Source organism: Hemiscyllium ocellatum, chromosome 37 (assembly GCF_020745735.1).
Source record: "Hemiscyllium ocellatum isolate sHemOce1 chromosome 37, sHemOce1.pat.X.cur, whole genome shotgun sequence".
Lineage (NCBI taxonomy): Eukaryota > Metazoa > Chordata > Chondrichthyes > Orectolobiformes > Hemiscylliidae > Hemiscyllium > Hemiscyllium ocellatum.
Genome location: NC_083437.1, coordinates 39,052,383 through 39,072,235, shown reverse-complemented (window position 1 = coordinate 39,072,235; position 19,853 = coordinate 39,052,383). Strand labels below are relative to the sequence as shown.

Sequence of the window (19,853 nt, the reverse complement as noted above, 5' to 3'; positions counted from 1 at the left end):
CATAACTTTTCTGTTGGAGTGACAACAAAACTCCTACTCAAAGAAAAAAATAAAACTTGCTTTTGAACTCAATCCTGATTCTTCTGAACTGAACTGAAAACAAATGTAATAGTTGTAACTTGCTTACTCTTCCTAGCAAAAACATCTTTCTATTAAACACACAAAGGTCTGGAGTTACATCGATGGGCTGAATGGCCTAATTTCTGCTTCTATGTTTTATGGTCTTAAGGTCTTTCTGAGTAATGCTGGAGTTAGGTTACTGTTCCAGAGTGACTTGCTGACCATTAAAATAAAACTTCACATACCTGCCTCTTTTTTTAAAACAATCCAGATTTGCAAAGCGATTACAATTCATCTTACCACACCTTTCATCACAACATTTACTTGTAATTGTTCACAATGTGCAGTAGGCATGATGCTGAAATGCAGCAATCACGATCATTGCTCTTCTCAACCTAACAGCGATTCCAGAATCTACATGGGCACAGCTAAAAATGGGAAATTCAGACGGTGCTGTGCTGTTAAAGTAAATTCTATTAAATTTCAAACTTTCTCACAGAGTGCGCGGTCCACACCAACCTCCCACTTCACTGCCACTCTAGAGTTAATTAGAAATCACTGAACTGACAAGAACAGGCCATTGTTTTTAAATTCATTCACACATAAGAGGACATCGCTGGCTTAGCCAGCATTTACTGCCATCCCTAATAGTCAACCACAATTTTACCCAATTAACTTGGTTAAGTCCCTTGTCAGAAGTAGAATATACAACCTCTTCAGCTGTGTCCCACCAGTGAAAAGCACCTCCGAATGAGATCAATAACTGATGGTCAATTTTGTGTTGCTGACGTGTATTCAGCAGAAAACATACTTTAGTTTACAGGTTAGTCAATTCCAGCCTCGGGTGACTGCATGGGTTTCCTCCAGGTCTCCAGTTTTGTCCCACAATCCAAAGACGTGCAGGTTAGGTGAATTGGCCACACTAAATTACCCATAGTGTTCAGGGATGTGTAGGTTAGGTGCATTAGTCAAGGGTGAATATAGGGTAGGGGAATGGGCCTGGGTGGGTTACTCTTCGGAGGGTCGGTATGGACTTAGATTAGATTAGATTAGATTAGATTAGATTAGATTAGATTAGATTACTTACAGTGTGGAAACAGGCCCTTCGGCCCAACAAGTCCACACCGACCAGCCGAAGCGCAACCCACCCATACCCCTACCCCTACATTTACCCCTTACCTAACATTACGGGCAATTTAGCATGGCCAATTCACCTGACCCGCACATCTTTGGACTGTGGGAGGAAACTGGAGCACCCAGAGGAAATCCACACAGACACGGGGAGAACGTGCAAACTCCATGGACTTGTTGGGCCAAAGGGCCTGTTTCTTAAAAAGAAAGTAGCTTCATTTTTCCAAACTACTGTCCCCAAAATATTTGGCGTGATATTGAGAACTTCTGAATCGACATATGTTTATTTGTTTCGGAGGCACCATAACTTCTTGCTCAGGCATTATCCTTACCTTTAGAATCCACAGTCTCCTTCATGACGATTTCCACTCTTTCAATGTGATGCTGGTTCCAAATGGGATTCAAGGAATGCTGGTTGTCATGTCGGAATGGCAAAATATGGGCAATCGCCTGAAACCATGATTCGGAGAAAAAGATCATGAGGAGAAATCTGGAGACGTATATGCCACCCACTTCCTATTCTACAGTTCTGCCACTCACTGAATACATGGCATTCTGCCCAGTGTGGTCAATGGAGAAAGAAGCTCTTAGCTCCAGGATTTTGATCCTGTGACAGTGCAGGAACAACAATATAGTTTTGTATAGGAAGCTGTGTGATGAGCAGGGGAAATTGCAGTCTGTGATAGCTGTTGTACCAGATGGTAGAGGTCATAGGTTTGGAAGGTGCTGTGGAAAGAACCTTGGTGAACTTCTGAAGTGTATCTTGTAGATAATACACACTGCTGCTACTGAGCATCAGTGGTGGAGGGAATTGAGGCACTGTAGGTAAGCCATCATGCACACTTTTTCTTATTGGAGTCATTGTTAAGAAGCAAGGTGCAGTTTAATCTAGACAACTGTGAGGCTACACATTTTGGGAGGTCAAATGCAAGAGGAAAGTTGACAGTAAATGGCAGGCTCCTCAAGAGCATTGATAGACAGAGGGATCTTGGGATGCATGTCCATAGCTCCCTGCAAGTGGCAAAACAAGTGGATGTGCTGAGGTAAAGAAAGCGCACAGCATGATTGCCTTCATCAGTTGGGACATTGAGTATAAAGGAGGAGGAAGTGAGGATTGCAGATGCTGGAGATCAGAGTCAAAAAGTGTGGAGCAGCCGGTCAGGCAGCAACCAAGGAGCAGGAGAGTCAACGTTTCGAGCATAAGCTCTTCTTGAAGAGTCATGTTGCAGCCGTATAAAACTTCATTTCAGCCATATTTACAGGACTGAGAGCTGTTTTGGTCCCCACCCTATCGGAAGGATGTGGAGGCTTTGGAGAGGGTGTAAAAGAAGTTTACCAGGGTGTTGCCTGGATTGGAGTATTTTAGCTATAAGGAGAGGGTGGACAAACTTGGATTGTTTTCACTGCAGGCTGACAGGTGACCTGACGAAGTGAGGAGAGGCACGGATAGAGAGATAGTCAGAGTCTTTCGGCCAAATGGAAATGTCAAATACTGTACTAGGCTTACAGTGAGAGGGGGAAAGTTTAAAGCAGATGTCCAAGTCCGGTTTTCTTACACGGAGGGTGGTAGGTGCCTGGAACACACTGCCAGGGAAGCAGATATGACAGCAACATTTAAGGTGCCTTTAGACAGTCACACAAACAGGCAGGAAATCGAAGGACACAGACCACGTGTAGGTAGCTGGGATTAGTTTAGAATGGTATCATGGTCAGTGCATGGGCCAAAGGCCCTGTTTCTGAGCTGGACTGTTCAATGTTCTTGCTCATAAACTAACTCTTTGATATTACTGTCCTGTCTGAAATCAACGAACTGAGAATCTTCCCTCATCTTATAGATCACTAGTTTGGAAGACAGAGCACACGGTTGATGAGCCACTGTGGTAACGAGGTGTGTGTCTTAAACTTTAAAGTCCGGTTCTACATTCATTTGTCAGCCGTTCAGGCACACTTTCAGCATTTCTTCATCCAGATTTTGAAATGGTTACTACATTGTTTTCTCAATCAGAGCTCTCATTTCACACTGCTAAAGGAAATGCAAAACTTTGGAATATTGGTGTACAATTCTAGTCTCTCTGCTCGATGATGGATGTTGTGAAATTTGAGAGGGTGCAGAAAAGATTTATAAGGATGTTGCTGGGACTGGAGGGTTTGAGCTATAGGGAGGCACTGAATAGGCTGGAGCTTTCTCCCTGGAGGCTATGGGGTGACCTTACATTGGTTTATAAAATCATAAGAGGCATGGATAGTGTGAGTAGCCAAGGTCTCTTTCTTCGGATAGGAGAGTTCAAAAATAGAGGGCACAGATTTAGAGTGAGAGGGGAAAGATTTGAAAGGTAATATTTTTCACACAGAGGGTGGTTTGTGTATGGAACGAGCTGCCAGAGGAAGTGGTGGAGGCTGGTACAATTACAACATTTAAAAGGCATCCGGATGGGTATATGAATAGGAAGGGTTTGGAGGGATATGGGCCAGGTGCTGGCAAATGGGTATCAGTTAGATTGGGATGTCTGGTCGGTGCTAACGAGTTGACTGAAGAGTCTGTTTCCGTGCTGCCCATCTCCATGAATCTAAAGGAACGGAGATTTCATCACAATCACATTTTGCCCTGACCACAGTGAAGCCGATTTGCGAAACCTTTGAACCACAAAGAGGAGAAAAAGAGACTCATCTGTTTAACTCTGGCCTGTCACCCATCCAGGAAACTCCTCACTGCCCTCTGACAGGTCACCAACTCAGACTCTGCCAGGTCACAGTGACAGGCAGCTGATTCTGCCCAACTAGAAATGTGCCCATCACTCATACCCACTACACCACTCCTGAGGGGGGCAACAATACCCTACTGACCATATGTTGAGAAAGTCTAATGTCAACGCCCATAACTCTATGAGAGAGAGCTCCTCACTGGTGGGTAATTCAGGTTGTGGGGCTTGGTTAGCTCAGTTGGCTGGATGGCTGGATTTGCTATGCATCATGAAATGAACAGCATGCGTTCAATTCCCACACTGGCTAAGGACGCTATGAAGAATTCCCCTTCTCAACCTCTTCCCCTTGCCTGCGGCATGTTGACCCTCAGGTTAAACCACCACAAACTTTCCCTCTCTAATGAGGGAGCACTGCTGTGGTATGGTAAGACTATGGTGACTCTACCTTTAATGCAGATTGCATCTTCTGAATTCCACCATCTTTCAATCCTACTCAACTCCAAGAACCAAACTGAGTCCATTCCCTCTCTCACTGTTGAAACCTCCAGTCCTCAGTAGCTCTTGTTGGATAATAATTCTTGCTTCTTATCCTCATAAATAACAGCTCCAAGATTCAGCTGTCATGCGGGTTGCCTTCCTAACTACAGGCTTCAGCGCTTCAATATCCTTCACCATGCACAAAGGCCAAAGTTAACCGTGCAGATGCACCAGAATATTCTAAGAGTACTGTCTCTTGGTTCTCCCTGTACATCCTACAACACGAATATTCACCCTGTGTATAAGAATAGTAGATTGCTTGTGTGCAAAAACAGATCAATAATTACTTTCAGCTCTATCTCTCGATAATTTACCTTAAAAGCGTGTGTCTTTGTAACATATAAATGTGTTAGGGCTTCATTTATCTCATATGATACACCTGTTGACATTAAAGGACATCGCCCAGACACATGCTCATTTCCCCCAAGTTGTTTAAAATTGGCAGTAACCCATTGATTTTTAAATCAATAGCTCCTGTGCATTTTTTTTTCTGCATTCAACAGTGTTAAAATGTTTCTACCAATGCCTCATTTGAACTGAACTGCAACAGCATCAATGTGGAGACTATTTTTAACAACAATCATCCTGGAAGAACATATGAGCAGGAGTAGGCCATTCAGCCCCTCCAGCCTTTACCAGCATTCAATGAGCTCATGGCTGACTCCATATATCTGCCTTTGGCTCATATTCCTTAATACCCTTGCTCAACAAAAACGAATTATCCATCTGTTCAGAGATTTGAATTCAAAGAGGATTGATGAGGGCAGAGCAGTAGATGTGGACTTCAGTAAAGTGTTTGACAAAGTTCCCCATGGGAGACTAATTAGCAAGGCTAGATCTCACGGAATACAGGGAGAACTAGTCATTTGGATACAGACCTGGCTCAAAGGTAGAAGACAGAGGGTGGTGGTGGAGGGTTCTTTTTCAGACTGGAGGCCTGTGACCAGTGGAGTGCGACAAGGATCGGTGCTGGGCCTCTACTTTTTGTCATTTACATAAATGATTCAGATGCGACCATAAGGGGTATAGTTAGTAAGTTTGCAGATGACACCAAAATTGGAGGTGTAGTGGACAGCGAAGAAGGATACCTCAGATTACAACAGTATCTGGACCAGATAGGCCAATGGGCTGAGAAGTGACAGATGGAGTTTAATTCAGATAAATGCGAGGTGCTGCATTTTGGGAAAGCAAATTTTAGCAGGACTTATACACTTAATGGTAAGGTCCTAGGGAGTGTTGCTGAACAAAGAGACCTTGGAGTGCAGGTTCATAGCTCCTTGAAAGTGGAGTCACAGATAGATAGGATAGTGAAGATGGCATTTGGTATGCTTTCCTTTATTGGTCAGAGTACTGAGTACAGGAGTTGGGAAGTCATGTTGTGGCTGTACAGGACATTGGTTAGGCCACTGTTGGAATATTGCGTGCAATTCTGGTCTCCTTCCTATCGGAAAGATGTTGTGAAACGTGAAAGGGTTCAGAAAAGATTTACAAGGGTTGGAGGATCTGAACTATAGGGAGAGGCTGAACAGGCTGGGGCTGTTTTCTCTGGAGCATCGGAGGCTGAAGGGTGACCTTATAGAGGTTTACAAAATCATGAGGGGCATGGATAGGATAAATAGACAAAGTATTTTCCCTGGGATTGGGGAGTCCAGAACTAGAGAGCATAGGTTTAGGGTGAGAGGGGAAAGATATAAAAGAGACCTAAGGGGCAACCTTTTCACACAGGGGGTGATACGTGTATAGAATGAGCTGCCAGAGGAAGTGTTGGAGGTTGGTACAATTGCAACATTTAAGAGGCATTTGGATGGGTATATGAATAGGAAGAGTTTGGAGGGATAGGGCCGCGTGCTGGCAGGTGGGACTAGATTAGGTTGGGATATCTGGTCGGCATGGACGGGTTGGACTGAAGGGTCTGTTTCCATGCTGTACATCTCTATGACTCTATGACTACCCACCCAACAAAATATCGGCCTCTAATCCATTATGTACATTCATTTTTCCAACAGGTATCCAAGTCTGTTCCTTTTCGAGTCCCTTTTGGGGATTTAGGTATGGACAACAGTCATCCATCACTTTACCCATTGTATCAAGGCATCAAAGAGTATAGGGTCAAAGTGGAAAAATGACATTGATATAGAATTGAATGGAGGAATAGGCTCGAGGGGCCAAATGGCCAACTTCTAGTTCTAGTTTCTATTTCTACAAAGAATTTAACTTAATTAATTAAGGTGTATGGAATTACGTGTGACCTTCAGGCGATGGAAAACGCAATCTGCATACAAGGTAAAATCACCATAGTCTTACCATACCATAGTGGTGCTCTCTCATCAGAGACAGAGAAAGTTGATGGTGGTTTAACCTGAGGGTCAACATGCCTCAGTGATGGAAAATAGCCATTCAGTTGTGTGTAAGACCACTTCTGGCTATGCATGAAAGAAAAAATAAAATCAGAGAGCTTGGGAAGGAGCAATTTCCTTTAGCGGGGGATAAGTAACTAAGGGACACAATGAAATTAATTGGTAAAAGGATTAGAGGGACTGGAGAAGTCTTTTATATTCAGCAGGGTAACAGGCACTGGCTGCGTCAAGGGTGTGGAGGGCAGAAACCCTCATGCGATTTAAATAAAGCTCAGACAAGCATTGGAGACGCCGTAACTCACTGAGTTACACAGCAAGCGCTGGACAGTGGGAAAGGCTGGATAGCTCTTTCTGTGCCAGTACAGACAATGGACCAAATGGCCTCCTCCTGTGTTGCACAATTTCTGTGATTCACTAAATTCAGTCAGGTCAGCAAGCTGGACTTCTGAAACTAGGCTGGCAGTCCCATCGCGTACTGGACAATGCCAGACAACAGTTTTTCCAGATCTGATGGCAAACATACGTGTCTAGAATTATCAAGATCCGGTTTATTCCACTAGTTAGGAAGGGAATTTTGTTTTTAAAAGAAGCAAAAGTTCATGGTCAGCAGCACTGAATATCTAATCCATTAAAAACAATAGCAGGGGAACTGATCCCACAGACTGATGGAAATTGATACTTGCCGATGTCAAAGATATGTCTACTGCAGATGCTTGATGGCTCTCTATCCCTGATACAAATGCACTGCACAGGGCCAAAACCCAACTAATTCACTTGTAACATATACAAGCCTGACTCAGCTTAACAATGTGCATGTGGGGATGATGTTTCCTCTTGAGGGAGAATCTCAAACTGAGGGTCACCATTTAAAAATAAAAAAGGTCACCAGTTTCAGATAGAGATGAAAAGAATTTCTTTCTCACACAAGGTCAGGAGTCACATGGTACAAAAGAGACTTTTCAACCCATCAAGTGGGTATTGCCAAAGCTACACAAAATCTACAATAGGCCTCATTCCGAAAATTGGGACCAAAGTCTTGAATGTTGTGACATTTCATTTTGGAACTGTCTCCCTCAGAAGGCAGTGGAAGCTCAACTTTTGATACTTTTACAGCAATAGATAAATCCTTGATAAGTAAGGCAGGGTGAAAGGTTATCGGGGTTATATAGGAATGTGGAGTAGAGGTCACAATTGGGTGAGCCATGATTATCTTGAATGGCAGTGCAGACTCAAGGGGCTGAATGGCCTGTTCCCATTCCTATTCCGTATATTTACAAAACAGAACTAGATGAGGAATTACACTCAGATGTTGCTGTTTGGACCTTATGTCTCTGAGCCTAAATTGCAATTAAATACTTGTTTATTATAGCTCTGAGGGAATGGTCCTTGTGGCCATTAGCAAATGATAATGACAATATTACAGTCTCATTCCCTCACTGATTATCAGCTCCAACAGCAGAATAAGAAACCTGGAAGGTCTGTAAACTGTGAGGAAGACAGTGTGACACATTGGTTGACTGGGTGGATAGCTGGCAAATGAAATTCAATGCAGAAAAATGAGAGGTAATAGACTTTGGTTGGAGGGACATTATTGCATTAAACAGAGGGTACAGTTCCACATGGGTGGCAGGAGCACAGTGACCTGGGTGTAAATACGGACAGATCATTGAAGGTAAGAGGACAAGTGGAGAGAATAGTTTTTATTTTAACTCATTCACAGGATGTGGGCATGCATGGCCAGCCCAGCATTTATTACCCATTTCTAATTGCTCAGAGAGCAGTTATGAGTCAACCACATTGCTGTGGGTCTGGTGTCACATGTAAGCCAGACAAGGTAAGGACAACAGTTTCCATCACTAAAGGACATTAGTGAACCAGATGGAATTTTCCAACAATCGACAATGGTTTCATGTTTAACACTAGACTCTTAAAATTTAGGTTTTTTTATTGAATTCAAATTCCACCATCGCAGGATTTGAACCTAGGTCCCTAGAACATTACCTGGGTTTCTGGATTAATAGTCTAACAATAATACCACTAGACCATCACTCTCCAGTTAATAAAGCACATCGTGTTCTCGGCTTTATTAATAGGGCATCGAGTACAGGATCAGGAAGGTCACATTGAAGTTGTATAAGACACTTGTTAGACCTCAGTTGGAGGACTGTGTCCTGTTGTGGGCACATTATAGGAACAATGTGAATGCATTGGAGAGAGAGGGAATGCAGAAGTACCTTCGAGGAATGGTTTCAGGAATGGGAAACTTCAGCGATGAAGATAGATTGAAGAAGTTGGGATTGTTCTCCTGGAGAGAAAGTCATGATTGAGGTTTTAAAAATCCTGCATAGAATGTTCCTGCTCATAAATGGGACAAGAATGAGACAGCATGGAGTTAAAGCAATGTACAAAAAAAGCAAGAGAGGTGTGAGAGAAACCTTTTCACACAGCAAGTAGTTAGAGTCAGGGATGCACTGATTGGAGATGCGGTGAAGGCTGGTTCAACTGAGGCATTCAAAAGGACATTGGATGGTTACTTGGGTAGAAATAGTGTGCAAGGGTATGGGGCAAAACAGAAGATTGGTACTCAGTAATGATGCTCATTTGAAAGGCACTTTGAGCTGACTGGCCTCCTCTGCACCACAACAATCTTGTGATTCTGTGAAGTGGTGTCCATGGCTACCAGAGAAGCTGGAAAGGGCACTTTATACTGAGGAATGTCATATTAGCCAATGAGCAACTCGGTCCCAATGAACGAGCAGCTCATTCAACAGTGGACTATTGATCCAGAAACTCAGCTGAAATGTTCTGGGGACCTGGCTTCAAATCCTGACATGGCAGATGGTGGAATTTGAATTCAATTAAAAATATTTGGAATTAAGAATCATTGGATGACAATGAACCATTGTCGATTTTTGGAAAAACTCATCTCGTTCATTAACGTCCTTCAGGGAAGAAAATCTGCCATCCTCACCTGATCTACATGTGACTCCAGACCCACAGCAATGTGGTTGACTCTCAATTGCCCTCTGGAGTGGCCTGGCAAACTACTCAGCTGTTATCAGTCAATACAAAGTCTCAACAAAGAAATGACGGATCACCTGACGTTGACCAAGGCACCGGAATAAACAACAGCAGAAACAGCAAAGTCCTCCTGACTGACAAGTGAGGGGGTCGTGCCAAACCTGGGAGAGCCATCTCACAGACTAATCAAGAACAGTCTGACATAGTCATATACGAAATCATACCTTACAGACAACGTCCCTGACCCCACCATCACCATCCCTGGAAACATTCTGTCCCACTAACAGGACAGACCCTGCAGAGGAGGTGGCACAGTGGGATACAGTCAGGAGTTAGTTGTCTTGGGAGTCCTCAACATTGACTTCAGACCCCACAAAGTCTTATGACTTCAGGTTAAACATAGGCGAGGAAACCTCTTGCTCATTACCATGTACCACCCTCCCTCAGCTGGTCAATCAGTGTTGTTCAACTTGGAGGAAGCACTGTGGATGACAAGGGTTCAAAATATACTCTGGGCAGGGGATTTCAATGTCCACACCAAGAGTAGCTCAGCAGCATATTACTTAGCGAGTTGGTCGAGTCCTTAAAGGACATAGCTGCTAGATTGGGTCTGTGGCAGGTGGGGAGGGAGCAACAAAAAGGAAAAACATATTTGACCTCATCCCTGCCAATCTCCCAGCAGCAGATGCATCAGGTCATGACAGTACCGGAAAGAGTGGCCAAGTGGCCATTGCACAGTCCTTCTGCAGACGAAGTCCCGCCTTCACATTGAAAATAATCTCCATCTCGTTGTGTGATACTATCACCCGCTAAATGCAACAGATTTTGAATAGATCTAGCAACTCAAGACTGGGCATCCATGAGGCACTGTGGGTCTTGAACTCTGGCACAACCTGTAACCTCATGGCCTGGCATATCCCCCACTCAACCATTACCATCAAGCCAGGAGATCAACCCTGGTTCAGTGGAGAGTGCAGAAGGGTATGCCAGGAAGAGCACAGGGTCAACCTGTGAAGTTACCAAACAGGATTACTTGCATGTCAAACAGCATAAGCAGGAAGTGAGAGACAGAGCTAAGCAATCCTGGAACCAATGGGTCAGATCCAAGTTCTGCAGTACTGCCATATGCAGCCGTGAATGGTGTTGGACAAGTAAACAACTCCCTGGAGGATGGCAATCCACAAATATCCCCATCCTCAATGATGGAAGAGCCCAGCACATCAGTGTAAAAAGGCAAGGATGAAGCATTTGCAGCAATCTTCATTGAGAAGTGCCAAGTGGATGATCCAGTGGCCCCCAGAATTCCAGTCTTCAGCCAATTCAATTCAATTCATTTCACATGATATCAAGAAACATTTGAAGGCACTAGATATTCAAAGGCCATGGGCCCTGACAACATTCCAGCAATAATACTGAAGACCTGTGTTCCAGAATTGTCTGCACTCCTAGCCAAGCAGTCCCAAGATAGGTATAACACTGGCATCTACCAGGTCAAATTCAACCCAGCTAATTACTGCCCAATCAGTTTATTCTCCATCATCAGTAAAGTGATGGAAGAGGTCACCAACAGTGCTATCAAGCAGCACCTGCTCAGCAATAACCTGCTCAGTGATGCCCAGTTTGGGTTCTACCAGGGCCACTCAGCTCCTGACCTTATTACAGTCTTGGTTCAAACATGAAAGAGCTGAATTTCAGAGGGGAGGGGAAAGGGACAGCCCTTGACATCAAGGCTGCATTTGACAGAGTGTGGTATTAAGGAACCCCAATAAAACTGGAGTCAATGGGTATCAGGGGGCAAACTCTCTGCTGTTGGGAGTTATACCTAGCACATAGGAAGATGGTCGTTGTTGTTGGAGGTCAGTCACCTCAGCTCCAGGATATTTCTGTAGGAGTTCTTCAGGGTAGTGTTCTAGACCCAACCGTCTTCAGCTGCTTTATCAATGACCTTCCCTCCATCATAAGATCAGAAGAAGTGGGGATGTTCACCAATAATTGCCTAATTCGTGACTTCTCGGATACTGAAGCAGTCTATGTTCAAGCAAGATCTGGCTTGGGCCAGGCTTAGGCTGATAAGTGGGGCAAATAACATTCGCGTCACACAAATGCCAGGTAATGATGATCTCCAATAAAAACCAATCTAACCACTGCCCCTTGGCATTCAATAGTGTTACTATTAATGAATCCCCCACTATCAACATCCTGCGGGTTACCAGTAACCTGAAACACACTGGACTCGCCACATAAACAGTGACTATGAGAGCAGGTCAGGGGCCAGGAATACTGTAGCGAATAACTCACCTCCTGACTCCCCGAAGTCTGTCCACCATCTCCAAGGTACAAGTCAGGAGTGTGACGGAATACTCCCCACTTGCCTGGATAGATAAAGCTCCAACAACACTCAAGAAGTTTGACACCATCCAGGACAAAGCAACCCATTTCATTGGCACCACATCCACTCCCTCCACCACCGACGCTCAGTAGCAGCAGCGTAAACTATCTACAAGATGTACTGCAGAAATTTACCAAAATTCCTTAGACAGCTCCTTCCAAACCCACGACCACTTCCATCTAGAAGGACAAGGCAGCAGATACATGGGAACACCACCCCCTCCAAATCACTCTCCATCCTAACTTGGAAATAAATCATCACCCCTTCATTGTTGCTGGGTCAAAATCCTGGGATTCCCTCCCTAAGGGCATTGTGAGTCAACCTACAACATGTGGTCTACAGCAGTTAACAAAGACAGTTCACCTCCACCTTCTCAAGGGGTATGAGGGATGGGTAATAAAGGCTGGTACGGATGCGCACATCCCACAGGTAAACAAAAAAGAAATGTTATACCTGCACATTACAACAAGAACGCTGGATGGAAGCGACCGAGGGGAACTGGACACAACACTTGTACTGAAGACCGTCAAAATTCTCAGCCCCTTTACTGTAACCTGAGTACAGTTTGGTAGGCAAGATACTATAAGGCTACCAATCATTGTGTAGCAAGAAATAACACACTACTCTACAGAGTCCATCATTTCTAAGCCTAGTAAGTGCAATGAGGTCTCTGCAATGTGTCTACAGCACCTCAGTAAAGTGCACTAAGCTACTGTCAGCAACAGGAACCTTGGCTCATTTTCTTCCCTGTCACTCAATCCCAAGGAGGTCAATAATGGCATTGCCATCACTGTCCTCACTGCTGTGAGAGACTTGCTCATTAAAGAACTTCCTAATGTGTGGAGGTCTATGCCATATAATAACGTGAAGCTTCTGGGGATTTAAATTTCACTCATCTTGGTAATAATTAAGGAACCGTATTTGTAGGCATACCTCAGGAATAGTGGTTACATACCAACAACTCAGAAAATAGGAGCACAAATCCCACCGTGGCAGGCTGAGAATTCAAACTCAGTTTAAACATCTGGAAGTAAAAACCTGACACTGGTGAGAGTGGTCGTGAAGTTGTTGAATTGCATTTAGGAAGACTAAAGCCTTTCAGAGTGAGTTAGACTTAACCAGCTTGGCTATACATAACTCCAGAGTAGTTGACACATGAGGGCCGTGTGACCGAACAAACCACTGAGTCATTGGAAACTAATCTGGGATGGGAAACACCCACCTTCAAAGAAGGATTGACAATGATCAATGAGGATGTCGCTGAATTATGCCACCTCACACAACTGGGAGACTATGAAGAACTGTGGGGTGCTGCTGGCAAGGCCTGAATTTATTGACCATGAGAAAATGATGATGAGCTTATCCTGATGAACCTGTGCAGTCCTTGCAGCTCACACTTTCAATAGGTTCCCATTCAGAGTCTCTTATCTTACTCTGAATCGAGGAGTCACACATAGGCCAGATATGGGAAGGATGGTCAATTTCCTCCCTAAAAGATGTTAGTGAACCATTCTGCTTTTCACAATGACCCAAAAGAAGCACGGTCCCTGTTACACATATCAACTTTTTATTTTTCACTTATTTAGGTTTTTGCTGTAATAGGATTTGAACTTGCACCTCTGTGTTATTTCTCCGGGTCCCTGATCTGCTAGCCCAGTCACATAACAGCTGTTGTACAGTGATGTTCCATAAATCACTCAAAGGAAAAATGTGTAAGTCACAGAGTCATAGAGATATACAGCACGGAAACAGACCCTTCGATCCACGCAGACCAGATATCCCAACCTAATCTAGTTCCATTTGCCAGCACTTGACCCATATCCCTCTCAACCTTTCCTATTCATATACCCATCCAGATGCCTGTTAAATGCTGTAATTGTACCAGCCTCCACTACTTCCTCTGGCAGCTCATTCCATACACACACCACTGTCCGCGTGAAAAAGTTGCCCCTTAGGTCCATTTTATATCTTTCCCCTCTCACCCTAAACCCACACCCTCTAGTTCTGGACTCCCCCACCCCAAGGAGAGAGGCTCCACGAGGTATTTAGGATTTGCTAGGCCATTGTTTGAGAACAGGAGCTGCACTCACCTGTTTCCCAAGGTAATGGTCAATCCTGTACATCTCTTCCTCTCGAAGGACCTTCCGCAGCTCCTCGGCTAACTGCTGGGCAGAATGGAGGTCGTGTCCAAAGGGCTTTTCCAGAACAACACGCAGCCAGGACTCCTCCCGCGGCCTGCAGGTGGCGTTGATCTTGGTGGCGATGTCAGCATAGGCGAAAGCGGGAACGGAAAGGTAGAAGAGTCGGCCCTCCTCCCGAAGCCCTTCTTGGTCCAGCACCTCCTCGATCTTCTTGTTCAGAGCGGAATAGTCTTGGTGCGTGTCCAACTGGTGGTACTGGGTCAGCTTCAGAAACTGGTCCTTGAGCAGCGCACACTTCACCGATGGGACATTCGGCAAACAGGACAGGCCTTTCAGAATCTCATACATCACCGGGGAAGCCTCTGAGGAGCTGAGCCGAGTGCCTCCATAGAAACTGAGGCTGTGGGTTCCACCCACCTGCTTGCTGTACGACTGAAACAAACCCTGCCACAGGTACTTTTTAGCCAAGTCCCCCGTGGCCCCGACTAAGACAACGGAAATGTGGGACTTGGGTTCTGCACTGAGCACATGCAGCAATCCACAGAGAAGCAGTCCATAGACAACTCGTGTAGAAATCATCATCACGTCCGGCTAAATATACTCCAGGAACCTTCGAGAAACAGAGACAAAAAGTAAATGGCATCTGATGCTAGTTTACATTTAAAAAATGGCTATTTTTTGTTTTTTTTAAACATGACAGCAATACTCAACAACTTTAAATGATGTCATTTCTCCAGTAAATGTAAAATATTGGGGCTACTGGAAATCTGGAAAAGAAACAGGAGTGCTGGAAATATTCAGCAGATCTTACTCAGTGTATAACCTCTGGACACTCTATTTGCTCCGTTCATTGCTACCTCCTTTGCCGTACGATCATTGACATCTCAGTCGCTCGATTTCTCCCACTCCCTGCCCTGTCCCTGAGCTTCCCTTTCATTGTTCATTCCCCCATCACCAAAAGTGTCACACCTTTTGCAATTCAACCTTCCTTTAATTTGGAAGAAGAGTTCTATTCAACCAGAAACATAAGGGTGGCACGGTGGCTCAGCGGTTAGCACTGCTGTCTCACAGCGCCAAGGACATGGGTTCAATTCTCAGCCTCAGGCGACTGTCTGCGTGGAGTTTGCACATTCTCCCTGTGTCTGTGTATGTGTCCTCTGACAGTCTGAAGATGTGTAGGTTAGGTGAATTCACCATGCTAAATTGCCCATAGTGATCAGGGATGTGTAGATTAGGCACATTAGTCAGCGGTAAAATATAGTAGGGGAAGGGATCTGGGTGGGCTTTTCCTTTGGAGTGTCGGTGTGTTCTTGTTGGGCCGAATGGCCTGTATCCACACTGTAGGGATTCTATGATTCTTAACTCTGTGTGCATGTGTATATCTCACTCTACAAATGCTGACAGATCTACAGAGTATTTCTAGCCCTTTCTGTATTTTTCTGAATTGTACAATCGACAGATTTTTTTACTGATTCAGGAACAGGATGTGGGCCAGCATTTATTACCCAGAGGGGAGTTAAGAATCAACCACATTGTCACAAAGAGGTAAGACCAGGTAAGGATGGCAGTTTCCTTCCCAAAGGACATTAGTGACCCAGATGGGGTTTTCCTGACAATCAGCAATGGTTTCATAGTCATCATCAGGCTCTTCACTCCAGACCTGTTAAGAATTGAGTTGAAATTCCTCCATCTGCCATGGTGGGATTGGAACCCAGGTCCCCAGAATATTATCTGGGTCTCTGGATTAACAACCCAGCAATAGTACCACTAGGCCATTGCCTCCCCCAATGGAGACCAGGAAAGTGGATGTGAGGAACGTTGGATCCTATTGCACGACAGAACAAGCTCAAGGGGGCCAGATGATCTATTCTAACGTCTAAATCTAATCATTCGCTTTCAAAATGCAGTTGTTGTTATAATGTGAAAATGTGGCAGCCAATGTGAGCCTTGGGTCCCTTCAGCAGGAAATGTTGATGGGTGACCAGCAAATCTTGTTTTTGTGGGATTGATTCAAGAACGAGTGTTAGCCAGGACACTGGGGAGCATCTGATTCTGTTCAGCAAACGGTGACAAGGTGCCTCACTTGACAGTCAGGGCAGGGGCAGCCACTGGAGACAAACAAAGGCTGGCAGCTTTGATAACTGCCCTGCTTCCCCAGACATCCTGTAACTTTCTGAGCAAAGAGCTGGCAGGTTGCTTTCATTCATTAAAGTATGTACACTTGTGCCAATCAAAACGATGCACTGGTAATCACTGTATCAGCACTGAGTGCTCTTAAACAAGACACTAAAGAGACACCTCTCATCAGGAGAGATGCCCAGTGTCAATGCAACCAAGATATTTGCACATCGCAGGGTGGACAATCAAAATGAATGCAACAAACTCATTAAACAGCATTTAAAATACCCAAACCAAAGATTAGGCTTCAGTGAGAAGCTTAGACCTTCACGGAAAAACTTTAAATGAAGGAATTAAAAGATGCCAAAAAGTCACATTGATAGATACATTTATCCTCAGCATTGCTTCAAAGGGGAAACCATCTCACTCAGACATTGGACAGCTGAAAGAAATTAAGAGATGGCTGGAAGGATTTGTGGGAATTCTACAGGTAAACGAGTGTGGGGATGTACTGTCACTGATCAAACAGTCACCAGAAGCAAAATATGTCATGCCATCCAGGCATTTAGTAGATTATCAACAGATCAAGGACCCTGGGAGGAAGGGGGGGGAGGGGACAGACATTCGGCCAATCAGCAGGGCCACTGCAGAGAGGTGGTGACCTGTATCGATGCTACCTCTACATCAAGCCTCAGGTTGAGGAGGGAGGCAGGTCAATGGGGAGTGATGGTGGTGTGTTCAGAGAGGGTGAGGGGTCATTAACTACAAATGCTGAGGAGGTGGTACTGAGCGGGTACCCCCTTACCAATGCCAGGTCGCCTGGGCAGGCACCCTGCCTTTGAATAAACGTCACTCCCTGTATCACTATGTGTGTCTGTGCATGCATACGTGTGTGTGTGTCTCTGTGTGTCTGTGCGTGCATGTGTCTATGTGTGCATCTCTATCGATGTGTGTGTCAGTGCATCTCTATCAATGTGTGTGCCTGTGTCTCTGTGTTTGTGGCTGTGTGTGTCTATGTCTCTATATATGTTTGTATGTGTGTATCTGTCTGTCTAACTGTGTGGTCTATGTCTCTATATGTGTGTGTGTGTGTCTGCCTATCTGTTTAACTGTGTGTCTATGTCTCTATGTCTGTGTGTGTTTGTCTGTCTAACTGTGTCTATGTCTGTCTGTCTGTCTAACTATGTGTCTCTATGTCCGTATGTGTGCGCGTGTCTGTCTAACTGTGTGTGTCTATGTCTCTATATATGAGTCTGTCTGTCTGTCTAACTGTGTGTATCTATGTCTCTATGTCTTTGTGTGTGTCTGTCTGTCTAACTGTGTGTGTCTATGTCTCTATATCTGTGTATCTGTCTATCTGTCTAACTGTGTGTGTGTCTATGTCTCTATGTCTGTATGTGTGTCTGTCTAACTGTGTGTGTCTCTGTCTCTATGTCTGTGTGTGTGTGTATCTGTCAGCCTAACTGTGTGTGTCTATGTCTCTGTCTGTCTGTGTGTGTGTGCTTCTGTATCTGTCTGTCTAACTGTGTGTCTCTATGTCTGTGTGTGTGTGTATCTATCTGTCTAACTGTATGTGTCTATGTCTGTGTGTGTGTGTGTGTGTGTGTGTGTGTGTGTGTGTCTGTCTGTCTGTCTGGCTAACTGTGTGTGTCTATGTCTCTGTGTCTGTTTGTGTGTGTGTACATGAATCTGTCTGTCTCACTGTGTGTGTCTATGTGTGGGGCCTCTCAATGTGACTCTTTACAATGAGAAAACTGACCAGAGCACCTCCTAGAGGAAGTTTTCAATGAAGCACCCTGCCCAGAAAGCAAGTCTCCCCTCCTCTACTCTCACCTTGTAAATCAAACAACATGGCTTGCTTCTACTATCTTTGTGTTCATCTCTCTCCATCCTACAAAAGTCTTTCTTTCTTTCTTTCTTTTTGGTTTCACTATCCTGACCCCATTTTTCATTTTGGTGGGAGAGATGTTGTGAAGTGTGGAGTAGTGAAAGAGCTCAGCAATGACAACAAACTCCCCTTTAGGGTGGGAAATTCAATTTTAAGAAATCTAGCCCCCACGGATCCCTTCCATGCTGACCCCACCTCCAATGTTACACGCTTTTCATCTCCAAAACCTGTTTCAAATTGTGGTCCCCAGGCCCACCACTAACTGCTGCCCCATTAGCTCCTATTGTTACCTGTTTCTTTCCATTTTTGAATCAGACACTGAAATTTTGTAATCTTCCCTTACTCAACTATCAATAATTTCATGTTTAATCCTCCATCCACTTCCATATCCCACAACCAAGGATAAGGGGTGAGAGGCCAGAGACCCCACTATCTTGTTCCCTTACAGTTTCTTCCAAAGTGGTCTTCGTTTTTGAAGAAATCAATTTAGAATGAGGAATGAGCCCTCTTATTTCCTCACGCCTCTCTCGTGTCTGTCCACCTATCCCTCATGTGGTATTGGGTGGGATAGTTCGTTTCTGCTGTTCATCACCCATCAGCTTACTTGCAGGTTTAACACATCGTGCTAAACCATAATCTTGTTCCAACTCCCTACCTTCTATAATCACCTGTCACCATGCACCAAACACGAAGATTTCACCAGTTGATTAACTGTAAAAATATCACTTCACCAGAATAATATTCATTAGTGAATGTAATAATTGTATTTAATTTCAAAATTCCAATTGCATAACCAGAACTATAAACTCATTCAATATAATGTTTAATTGGATGGCTAATACCCATTCCTCAATAAACACACATGGAAATAAGGTCACGGATTATCACACAGTAAGAACGAACAACCTCACCAGTTCTTATACTAGGGAGAAATGAATAGACAAAATAGAAAGGTTTCTTTCCTCATTCCAACCTTATTTATTCTTCAAAAATTGACATTCTGGAAGGAAATGTAAGTGAGTCTCTGGCTTCTCATCACACATTGTTGAAAGCGGTGCCCTGGTTCATATTTATTCCTTAAATCGACATCAGAAAAACAGATAATGTCGTTATCATACATAACAACAGAAATTGCTCAGCAGATCTGGCAGCATCTGCAGAATGAGAAACAGAGTTAATATTTCAAGTCCAGTAACCCTTCCTCTGCACAGATGCTGCAAGACCTGCTGAGTTTCTCCAAGGAATTTATTTTCTCGATTCAGATTTCCAGCCTCTGCAGTTCTTTGTTTTTGTTGTGGTTCTGTTCGCCGAGCTGGGAATTTGTGTTGCAGACTTTTCGTCCCCTGTCTAGGTGACATCCTCAGTGCTTGGGAGCCTCCTATGAAGCGCTTCTGTGATGTTTCCTCTGGCATTTATAGTGATTTGTACCTGCCACTTCCGGTTGTCAGTTCCAGCTGTCCGCTGCAGTGGCCGGTATATTGGGTCCAGGTCAATGTGCTTATTGATTGA

General features: G+C 44.3%; 1 protein-coding gene across 1 annotated transcript in view; it reads right to left on the bottom strand.

The window, feature by feature from the left end:
• Nucleotides 1–14,920, bottom strand: part of h6pd (hexose-6-phosphate dehydrogenase (glucose 1-dehydrogenase)) — a 52,547-nt gene extending 37,627 nt beyond the window's left edge. The window contains exons 1-2 of the mRNA XM_060851967.1: nt 14,288–14,920; nt 1,524–1,641 (exon numbers count right to left, since the gene is read on the bottom strand). Coding sequence (XP_060707950.1) covers nt 1,524–1,641; nt 14,288–14,920 — 751 coding nt within the window. The remainder of the gene's footprint in view (nt 1–1,523; nt 1,642–14,287) is intronic.
• Between the last annotated feature and the right edge of the window lie 4,933 nt (nt 14,921–19,853).